This window comes from Anoplolepis gracilipes, chromosome 17 (genome assembly GCF_047496725.1).
Source record: "Anoplolepis gracilipes chromosome 17, ASM4749672v1, whole genome shotgun sequence".
In the NCBI taxonomy this organism is placed as follows: Eukaryota; Metazoa; Arthropoda; class Insecta; order Hymenoptera; family Formicidae; genus Anoplolepis; species Anoplolepis gracilipes.
This window is the reverse complement of record NC_132986.1, coordinates 3,570,853-3,583,121: the sequence shown is the minus strand read 5'-3', so window position 1 is coordinate 3,583,121 and position 12,269 is coordinate 3,570,853. Positions and strand designations below refer to the sequence as shown.

The window sequence follows — 12,269 nt, the reverse complement described above, 5'->3', positions numbered from 1 at the left end:
ATTAAAACCTTATAATAAACGAATTTACCAATTTTATACCATAATTTTTATTTTTATGTAGTACAATTTTATGGTATCATTATATTTGTAAAAAAACAATGAAGTATTTAACCAATAAAATAAACAATAATATTTCTTGTATAATAATTTTTTGAATAAACTTGAGTGAACATCTAAACTGTTTTTATTTTTGCTTTTTTAAGTAATAGAATTCTGTATCATTGACAATGAGTCATCTAATCGAACGGTGATAAAAAACGATACTCTTTTTTTAAAATGTATGAATTAGATATTTTGATACAATTATATTTTAAAACTTGTATTATTTCGTAAAACATGCAAACATATTTAACTGTAAGTATTTTAAGTATCCATTTCAGTTTTATTTTTAATCCAATGCCGAAGACATACAGCATTTGTGTATACACCAGGAGAATACATTTCGGCACAACCATCTCCCCATGAAGTCACACCGAGTAGAATATTGTTCTCGTTAACTATTGATGCTCCAGAATCACCCTATTTGTATAAATATTAAGAACTAATATATAACAAGAATTATGACTTAATGTAAATCTTACTTTACAAGCATCTTCGATTCCATTCTGATATCCATAACATAACATTTGAGGTGTTATTATATATCTATCTTTATATTCTTTGCTGCATAATTTTCTTTCTACTTGTGGTATTTGGATACATCGCAGAGTTTTGGGCAGAATTGGTTCGATATTATTATTTAGTTTCTGTATATATTTCATAGAAAATTACCTTCTTGTGTATACATATAAACCAATTTTAAAAAGAGAGTATATCATATAATATTGACATTTTTACATATTATATTGTTATAATAATTGTTACTTACCAAATAGTATCCCCAACCGCAAACTATACCCCATTTTGTAAAGACATTGTTATCTGGTGCCAAATCAATTGCTTTCGTAAAATTATTGTATGTGAACATCGGTGTTACTTTGATAGCAGCAATATCATAGTCGTTGGTCACATTATTAAAGTTTTCGTGTATAAAAAAATTAACAATATTATGAGTGACGCAATCCTTATAAAGAATAGTGCATCCACTGCATATGCTGATTTCTTTAAGAGGATCATTAGCTCTGTGTCATATATTTTATATTTGTTAAAATAAAAAATACATTCTTATATATTTTACACATTTAATCACATGGTGAGAATTAGAAATTATTATTTTTGGATTTATTATTTTACTCACGCTGTTATACAATGCGCTGCTGTTATAGCCCAATTATTATTTATTATAGCACCACTGCATGCGTAGTTGTCATTCAACATTATTGACAACTATAAAAATAAAAGAATTTTGTTACTATGTATATAATCTTAATTAAAGTTCAGAAAAAGTTATAATCTTGAAATTCAAATGAGATATATTTTATATATTTTAAAAATTTTAGGATTTATTATATTTTTAATTTATTACTCTTCCAGAGAATAAAGTTATATTTACTTTTTATTCTATACTAACAATGTATAACAAATAAAAATTATTATTTAATATCCAATATATTTTTTTCTATATTTTTGGTCTATATTTTTGGTCTATATTTTTTGGTCTATATATTTGATATATATCCAGTTAAGTATATGTCGTAGCCAGATTACAAAATTCGTCTTTTTATGAAACGTCTAATTGTTTTATGAAATGCGGTCATATTCTCAAATCATGGTAAAAATAAAGTATTTTACAATCTAGCTAAGAATTTTGATGTTTTTATAACGTTAACAAGCGACCCGTCATATTGTCAAATAGATTTTGTATATACGTATATATATATTTTTGTTTTAAATCTGACTCAGGTTCATTTCAATCGTGTTATGAACTGTCTGTAAAATAGCCACTTATTTCTAGATAATTGACAAACTATGTATATTTTTATAAATAAGAAAATTTTCAACCTTGTATAAATATATTTAATACGATTGAGATTTTATAAAGAGTAACATAAATAAAATTCTTAAATACTTCGAATATAAGGCTCTTACAAACAAACAAAGAGGAAATTGGCGAATAAAAGCCAACGCGGATATTAATGTATCGATTTCCTAGAAAATAATATATTCTGCGAAATTGATTAGTGCACAAGGCATATATTTTAGAGGGGGGTAAAAAGAAGTTTTTATAATTCTCAAAAATGAGATGTCAAAAATACACCAATTCTCAAAAATGAGATCTCAAAAATACACCAAGAAAAATATGTGTCCTGTACACTCATCAATTTCGCAGAATATATTATTTTCTAGGAAATCGACTCAAAAATTCTTGAAGTTTTTAACACATAAAATAATATTTTCCAGTTGACAATATGATTTAGTCAGATTCAGTTACAGATTTACTTATTTGAATAGGGACCGCCTCATCCTAAAGGTGTGAAAAAAAACAAAGAAACACACCTATTATAATTGTATTAAAATGTAATAATAAATAAATTTTCAAACTTCGTATAAAACATGTTTTTATGAATTGCATTATTTTTTAAAATCTCATCCATCTCTATAACATATTTTTTATATAATCTATAATAATTATTAATAAATAGTACAGCCACAGAAACTCAACGTAAATATTGTATGAAACGGCGATAAAAAACGCATGTTATTCATAAAACGATTGAAATGAACTAACTAGAATGTAAAATAATATATAAATCGTTATATTTGACACCGTGGCAAATTGTTTATTTAATAAAAAGACTTTTCTTAACCAGATTGTATATTAAAAAAAAAAGGAATTTATAACAAGCAGTTACAAATACTTTTTAAAGATAACTATGTATTTTGTTTACATTAATTGATTCCTCTAATTATTCCTCTTATTATTAAAGTAGACTACCCTATATGTCTGTATGTGTGTGTACAGGGTGTCCATGACCACCCGTATCACCCTTTTATCTAGGAAACAGCATTTTAGAGAAAAATGTTTCAGACAAAAATTGTACGGTTTTGAGGAGGCCATAAGACGGTACCATTGGTTTGACCTTGAATAGTTGTTTGAAGGTTATATAAAAGTCACCTTGAATTTTTTAAATAAGACACCCTATATATTATTGCATATTCTTGTAGCTTACCTCGAGAGCTATCCAAAATTTACGATAAAGTATTTTTCGTATTTTTTGAGTTATGAGACTTGAAAGTTGCAATATTTTGACATAAAATACAAGATATCTCGTAAAATATTCATTTTTCGATTATTTTATAATACCCTAATACTTTTATGCGCAGAATAATGAGACAAATCAATTGGCGTAATTAAAATACATAATTATGTTAAAGTAAAAATGTGTAACTGCTAGTTGCAAATTCGGATTTTTTCTTAAAGATAACTATGTGTTTTCTTTACACCAATTGATTTGTCTCATTATTCTGTGCATAACACTATTAAGGTAAAATAATCGAAAAATGAATATTTTACGAGATATCTTGTATTTTATGTCAAAATATTGCAACTTTCAAGTCTCATAACTCAAAAAATACGAAAAATACTTTATCGTAAGTATTTTGGATAGCTCTCGAGGTAAGCTACAAGAATATGCAATAATATATAGGGTGTCTTATTTAAAAAATTCAAGGTGACTTTTATATAACCTTCAAACAACTATTCAAGGTCAAACCAATGGTACCGTCTTATGGCCTCCTCAAAACCGTACAATTTTTGTCTGAAACATTTTTCTCTAAAATGCTGTTTCTTAGATAAAAGGATGATACAGGTGGTCATGGATACCCTGTATATATATATATATATATGTATACACGGTGTCCCAGAACAACCTTCCGTCCGTAAAATGACGTATTTCTGACACAATTCTACGACAATTTTTCCTTTACCAAAATTTGATTTAAAGCGTAGTTTTTGAGTTATAAGCAAAAATAGTTAGCAAATCACACGTCGAGTATAGAAGGCAGGCAGGAGCGGCGCGGCGCAGCTGACCGTCCGACGAGTGATTACCGCCGCATGAGTCGCTAACTATTTTATCTTATAACATAAAATTATGCTTTAAATAAAATTTTGGTAAAGAAGAAAATGTCTTATAATTACGTCAGGAATGTGTTCCTTAAAATAACGTCGGACGCTGCGATCAGCTGATTGTTACACGCGATGTGTCTCTCAGCTGAGCCGGAAAATCAATATATCGATCGGTCTGAAGTCGTCGACGACAATGTCGACGACAATCGAAGGAGCGTCGCCGTCGTGGAGACGGTTATTTCTCTCTCTTTCTCTCACTCACTCTGTCCCTTTCTTTTACGCACACACTCAGACATACACACATCGCGTGTAGCAATCAGTTGATTGCAGCGTCCGACGGTCGGCGATCCGGAACAACTTTTGGTCATTAAAGTAACGTTATTTTAAGGAACACTTATTCCTGACGTAATTATAAGACATTTTCTTTTTTACCAAAATTTTATTTAAAGCATAATTTTATGTTATAAGATAAAATAGTTAGCGATTCATACGACGGAAAATCACTCGTCGGACGGTCAGCTGCGCCCGCGGTGCGCCGCGCGGCTCCTGCCTGCCTTCTATACTCGACGTGTGATTTGCTAACTATTTTTGCTTATAACTCAAAAACTACGCTTCAAATCAAATTTTGGTAAAGGAAGAATTGTCTTAGAATTGTGTCAGAAATACGTCATTTTATGGACGGAAAGTTGTTCTGGGACACCCTGTATACCTATATATACAGGGTGTCCGGCAATTACCGCCTCACCTCTCTAGGGCAGATAGAGCAGGACAAACTGAACATAAAAGTCCTGTACCATTTTACGATTTGCGCAATAATTATTAAACTATTAATTAAAAGACTGTATATATATATATATATATATATTTATACAGGGTAGACCATTTTAATCCATCCAGTCGAATATCTCGAAAACCAAGCCCAGAAGAGAAAAATGTTTCAGACAAAAGTTGTATGGTTTCGAAAAAGCCATAGGATTGTACCATTGGTTTGACCTTGAAAAGTCATTTGAAGGTCACGTGAAAGTCACTTCAAGTTTTTTAAATGAAACACCCTATATATTTTTACATATTCTTGTAGCTCATCTCGAGAGCTTTTCAAAACACTTATGACAAAGTATTTTTCATTAAGTATTTTTTGAGTTATAAGGCTTCAAAGTTGCAGTATTTTGACATAAAATACAAGATATCTCATAAAATATTCATTTTTTGATTATCTTACTCTAATACTTTTATGCACAGAATAATGAGACGAATCAATTGGTGTAAAGAAAACACATAATTATGTTAAAGTAAAAATGTGTAACTGTTAGTTGCAAATTGAGATTTTTACTTTAACATAATTATGTATTTTAATTATGTCAATTGATTCGTCTCGTTATTCTGTGCATAAAAGTATTAGAGTAAGATAATCAAAAAATGAATATTTTATGAGATATCTTGTATTTTATGTCAAAATACTGCAACTTTGAAGCCTTATAACTCAAAAAATACTTAATGAAAAATATTTTGTCGTAAGTGTTTTGGGAAACTCTCGAGATGAGCTACAAGAATATGTAAAAATATATAGGGTGTTTCATTTAAAAAACTTGAAGTGACCTTCACGTGACCTTCAAATGACTTTTCAAGGTCAAACCAATGGTACCATTTTATGGCCCCCTCGAAACCATACAATTTTTGTCTGAAACATTTTTCTCTCCCAGGCTTGGTTTTCGAGATATTCGACTGGATGGATTAAAATGGTCCACCCTGTATATATATATAATTAAAATTATATTGCTATAATAATATAATGCATTCTCTCTACTATATATTAACACTTTTATACATATAAAATTAAAGTGTCAATCAATATATATAGTTAAAATCAATATAAAAGTCTACTTACTACATAAGGAACTGACTCGATATTGATTTCTGAGCCACCGATGATTCTTTCTACTGAATTACTTAAAAGTTTACAATGTGAATGCGCTAGATTTAAACATATAACATTAGATTTATAGGTTTAAAGAACTGTTTCTAAATAAATAACTGTTTTTAAATAATGTGATAAATTCACCTATGAAATAGACAATACTAAATATTAGAAAACGAGTGTTCATTCTTGTCGATGTAAAATGTACTACTGCTTTAAACAACATAGTTATGATTATTAGCAGAAATTATCAAAGGACAAAACGCTTATGGTCATTTGCAAAAAAAATTGCTTTGGCTATCGCTATTCCGATTATCAAAATGTTATCAATGGACACAAATTACAAACATTTATTTTTTTGTCATACATTAAATTAAAATTTTATTTTAAGCATACATTAACATAAATTTTATTTTAATCAAATATTTTACAAATAATATATATATATATACATATATACAAAAAATTTATCTTAAATTATTTACTAGTAGAAAAAAAATTAATTTTCTCTTTAAGAAAAAATATAAAAATAAAAATATTTATACACCTAAAAATATAAGACATGAAATAAGGCAATAGTAACAATCTAGTTAGTAATTAATAAGGTTTCTTAAATGTTAATAATATTAAACTTGCACACAAACAAAATGAAAGAGAAAGGCATATCAAGCGTCCGCGGTAGCGGCGCGACGTCAAGTTTAAAAAAAATTCATAAAATAAAGAAACAACTTCATGGACATCGTCACACCGCTGCCATATAGCTTATCCGGAATTTTTATGTAATGTAAGTTTCGATTAAGATTTCTCAGAAACTATAGTCGTATTCAAAAATTTTTTATCTTAAAGAAATTTAAGATTCAGATCAGTCACACGTACATACGCACACATCCAGAGCAAGTTGTCCATAAAGGTCCATTTGTAACAGTTATATATGATCATTCGTTTGATTGTGAGTGTCCAAATATATGTATTTTAAGAGCTAAATTATATATCATTATTGATAAAAGCATAATAAATACAAATCAACTATAAATAACTAAATAAATAAATAATTAATAATAAAAAAATATAATCTCTCTCTAAAAAACGTATGTCTCGCTATCTCGTTGTGAAGTGCGTTATGCGACTTGCTTCATTCGTATCGTCTGCAACTGTCAAATTATTATGTTTTGATAGTTTTGATAGTTCGTGTGACAATTTATAATAAGTATAATAAAAATATTAAGATATAATAAAATATAATAAAATAAGTATAAAATATAAAATAAATAAATATATAAAATATTATAATTATAATATTAATATTACAATTCATAAAATATATAAAGTAAAGAAGATAAATAAATAAATAAAAATAATAAATAAATAATAAATAATAATAAATTTAATAAATAAATATAATATAAAATAAATATAATAAATAATATAAATACATATATAATAATATATGTAATATAATATATATATTAAATAATTTTTACTAAATAATATTTTTTAAAATATGATTTATTTCTTATTTAATTTTACATTTAACTTAATATCTTTTATATCTTCTCGGCTCCCAATAATAATTTGAATTCGAAAGTCCTTATATGAAAAAAGCGTGTTACCGATTTTATTGTTGCCGCTTTTCCGCAATACTGATTGGTTGTCTCGCAATCTCGTATATTGTGACTTGCTTCATTCATGTTGTTTGCAGCTATCAAATAGCTGTCAAATTATTTTAAACTGTTATAGTTTATTATTTATTTGACAATTTGTTGATAGAAACATATATGTAATAAATATGTAACATTTCAGAAACATCTTTTAAAAAAAACATATGTATATATATGGTTGTAGGTATATCATAGACTTTTATTTTTATATAAATTTATTTTTATATAAATTTTATATAAATATTTATTATAATATAAAATATTATAATTAAAATATAATATTTTATATAAATTATATATAATATTATACAATATAAAAATATATAGTTAAACATTTCTCGGATTAAGAACTCGGACTAAATTGTAGCGTCGTCGTCACTAAGCTTAAGTGGATTTTGATATATACAAGGGTCTGCTAATTTTAAATTAATAAATATATATATAAATAAAGATATTAACTTAATAGGTACATAAAAATATTCATAAATAAATATATAAACATTGCTTAAACCATTAACGAATATGTCTTCTAGATTAATTGCAAAAGCAATCAATTTATAAAATATTAATTTTTAAAAATAAATGTTAACTATGAAAGTGGGACAGAAGAAAAATATATGGTTGTAGGTATAATAAAATGTAATTTTTTAATTTTATGGGAAATAAATGTGAACAATAAAATAAATAAGTTTAGTTGAATATAGTAGACATGAAAAAATAAATGGATATAGAATATGCATAGAATACTAATTTAAAAAACTAAATAAAAAACTAAACTAAATATAGTTTATATAAAAATTAATTTAATAATTAATAAAGAAAGTTTTATGTGTATATTTTTAATTTTTATTTATTCCTTTAAATATAATAATAATAATAATAATAATAATTATAATAATTAAATAATAATAATTATAATTATAATAATATATATAATTATAATTAATATATGGATAAATTAATGGATATATCCATATATATCCATATATTATATTATAATTATATATCCATTATTTTATCCATTACAATAATTTAATATTTTAACATTATAACATTTAAAGATATACAACAATAAAAATATATATATATATATATATATATATATATATATGTATATATACATTTTTTTCCTATATGGAACTCCTTTTATTTTGATCTTGAAACAAAAATATATTGTCTTTAGTTATACATATTTTAAATTAAAAATGTTATATATAAATATATTATATACTTAAATTATATATAGATATTTTAAATTGAATATTTCTTTTGTGTTAAAATAATTTGGCTTTCTGTTTGTTTTCTCTCTTCTTGTTTAGGGTGTTAAAAAAAAGAATTCTCTACATTAAGAACGAATGTATTTATAAAATGGGAAGAGAAAATTAATATTTTAATTTATATTTTTTTACAAGGATTTTGTACTCTGTGACTTAATTCTTTCATGTCATGTTTATGTCTTGCAAAAGTATCAAAAACATATATGTAATACTTCTATATTGTAAGTGTCTATTTTAAATGAAAACTATTATAGTAAAAGTATTACATATATGATCAAGAGAACGAGTTATTTGAAATATTCATAATCGATAATATTAATTTTTCCACTTATATTTATTAGAACCTTTTTCCTCCATTTTGTGAATACTATCTATCCTTAGAGTTCGAAACTCTTTTTTCTAAGACTTTGTATATAGATTTTTAATTAAATAGTTAATTGATTAATGGGTATTTTAATAAATAAAAATAAATAAAAAAAATTATAAAAAAGAAAAATAAAAAATTTTTTAAAATTAAAAATTGAAAAAAGAAGTTAAAAATAAATAAGTATTTAAAAAAAATTTTTTTTTAAATTCAAAAATTTTTAAGTATTAAAATATTAAAAATAAAAAATTTCTTCTTTATTTTTAATATTTTTATTTTTGTTTTTTATTACTTGCTTTTCTTGCAATTAGTGTACTAAAAAAATAATAGTTATATTATTTTAATACATTTTTTAATGAATATATCTCTTAACTTTTTTAATTTTAAAGATATAATATTTATATACATTTTTCAAATTGAACAAAAAAGTAAGTATTATTAAATTATATAATATATAATATAAAATATAATAATTAAATTAATATTTGAATTTATATACCTTGTTTGATGATTCTCCTTCCATCTTTCTCTTACGCACGCACGCACATCATATATAAAACCTTGTTTAGGGGGGTACAGAAGGGTTTTTAGAGTTCTCAAAAATGAGAATCTAAAATTTGTGCTCTGTGCACTAATTAAAAATTCTTTCGGGAAAAGAATTAATTTCTTTACGCATCAACATCCGCGCATGGGCTCTCATTGCCAAGTATATCTTATCATGTTTGTAAATATTGGAGCCGTATATATTTTCAAATTATTAAATACTAAATTAATATTAATATTAATTATAAAATAAATACATATATATATATATTTAATACAAACAAATATATATATATATATATATATATATATATATATATATATATCACTAATATTTAAAAAATAATTTAATTTATGATTTTATTGTTAATGATAATTATTATGATATGATAATGATAATAATGATGATAATAATGATGATAATGATAACGATAATAATAATAACAATGCTGATGACTTTAATGATAATGATAATGATGATGATAATGATATTGATGATGATGATAATGATAAAAATAATGATAATAATAATGATAATTAATATTATTATTGCTGTTGCTGTTATGCTTCAATCATAATATAATTTTTACAAGATTATCTTCATTTGTTTGTATTAAATTTTATAATAAATAAGGTTACATTATTTCTAAAGAAAAATTTGGTTATATTAAAATGCCAAGACATAAAGGCCCGTATTCTGAACGTACATTTAGTGGCACATTTATAGATCACTTTTAGAGGCGCTGATAAATGTTCTAGTAATACGACTAAAATCCGTCATATTCTCACGGCACATTTATAGCGCCTTTAGCTTAAAGGTACATTTTGACTATCTTGTCATACATCATGCGAATTGTTCGTTTATGGCAGCACTGTGATTGGTCGTCGCGCGGTCAATTACGCGCCATATGATAAATTTACAACTTCATTATAAATTTCAAAAGCATCTATTCTATTGCGAAACACTGGCGACTCACGTTCACGTACTGCATTTATTTCTCGAACTTCAATCGCATGATCAATATCTTTCAAAATACATCCATGATTATGTTCTTTCGTACTTTTATATATATATTTGTATTTATTTTATACTTTTGTATGTACTTTTCTAGTTTAGTACTATTGTATTAACTTTTCGCAATTTATATACTTCGCTTTACACACTGATGCACTGTTAAGATAAAGAAAATTTTTAAAGTGCCCAAATATCATAATTATATTGTTGTGTAAAATCTCTATTAATTGTAAGAAACTCGATATATATCCATTTTATTAACAAAATCAATCATATAACGTTGATAAAATCAATTAAACTTATCAATCGTACCGTAACTGTTACGCACAGAGCGCTTTTATCTTGCTAAAATGTGCCTTCGACCACATTTAGCGGCTATCGATATGGCATAAATGTGGCTCAGAATAGGATTTTCACCACAAAGTTGCGCTTTTAGGCTAAACATGACGGTCCGCCTCTGAATGCACTGTTAGATGTGCGCTTAGAATACTGCCACATTTAGCGCGTCATCTAAGGCACATTTAGAGGCTCATTTAGCGATAAATGTGAGCTCAGAATACGGGCCAAAGTAGAACAAAGTACAGAAGAAAAAATAGAATTTCAACAACGACGTCGTGAAAGACAGGCGGAAAATCAACGTCGTCGACTACATACAAAATATGACAAATAACTTAAATGGACGTGTTGGAAAAATGATTATACTTCCTTCTACATTTATTGAATCATCACGCAACATGTTACAAAATTATCAAGATGCAATGGCAATTGTTGCTAAATTTGGTAAACCAGATCTTTTTATCACAATGACCTGTAATCCAAAATGGCGTGATATCGAGGAAAATCTTTTGCCTGGTCAACAGGTTTCTGATAGACCTGATATTTGTGCTCGTATTTTTAATATTAAAAAAGATTATTTGATAGATTTGGTTGCTAAACAAAATTTTTTTGGTGAGATAGCAGCATATGTTTATGTTACTGAATTTCAAAAACGTGGTTTACCACATATCCATATGTTGATTACTTTAAAACGCAATTTTAAAATAACAACTCCAGAAATTGTTGATAAATATATTTCTGCTGAAATCCTTGATCTGTATGAATATCGTAATTTGCATGATATAGTTATGTAAAATATGATTCATGGGCCTTGCAGTAATTGGTGTTTGGTAGATGGACAATGTTCAAAACATTATCCAAAAGCTTTTCTTGAGGAAACAAAAATGGATGAAGATGCTTATCCATTATCGTCGACGAAATACTGGCAGGACTTTTGAACGACCTGGCGGATATATAGTTGACGATCGTTATGTTGTTCCATATTGTCCTACATTATCAATTATCTTTAATTGCCATATTAATGTTGAAATAGTTTCCAGTATTAAATCGGTAAAATATCTGTATAAATATATTTATAAAGGCTACGATGCTGCTGCCATAACAATTGAACCAACAACAGGTAATACAGTTATTGATCATGATGAAATACGCGAT

At 26.0% G+C, this 12,269-nt stretch overlaps 1 protein-coding gene across 1 annotated transcript; it reads right to left on the bottom strand.

Moving 5' to 3' along the window:
- Positions 1-303: 303 nt before the first annotated feature.
- Positions 304-6,119, bottom strand: LOC140675217 (vitellin-degrading protease). The gene is made up of 6 exons (XM_072909426.1): positions 6,066-6,119; positions 5,892-5,977; positions 1,238-1,326; positions 869-1,121; positions 582-746; positions 304-519 (listed from the first exon to the last, which is right to left on the bottom strand). Exons 1-6 carry the CDS (start codon positions 6,106-6,108, stop codon positions 364-366), a joined length of 792 nt encoding a protein of 263 aa, XP_072765527.1. The 5' UTR covers positions 6,109-6,119; the 3' UTR covers positions 304-363.
- Positions 6,120-12,269: the final 6,150 nt, after the last annotated feature.

Bases quoted from the DNA above. Each gene is read 5' to 3' on its own strand.
- LOC140675217 (XM_072909426.1), bottom strand. From the start codon at position 6,108: ATGAACACTCGTTTTCTAATATTTAGTATTGTCTATTTCATAG. The intron at 1,327-5,891 runs GTAAGTAGACTT...TTATTTTTATAG, and splicing joins TCGAGTCAGTTCCTTATGTA to TTGTCAATAATGTTGAATGA. The intron at 1,122-1,237 runs GTGAGTAAAATA...TATATGACACAG, and splicing joins GCAGCGCATTGTATAACAGC to AGCTAATGATCCTCTTAAAG.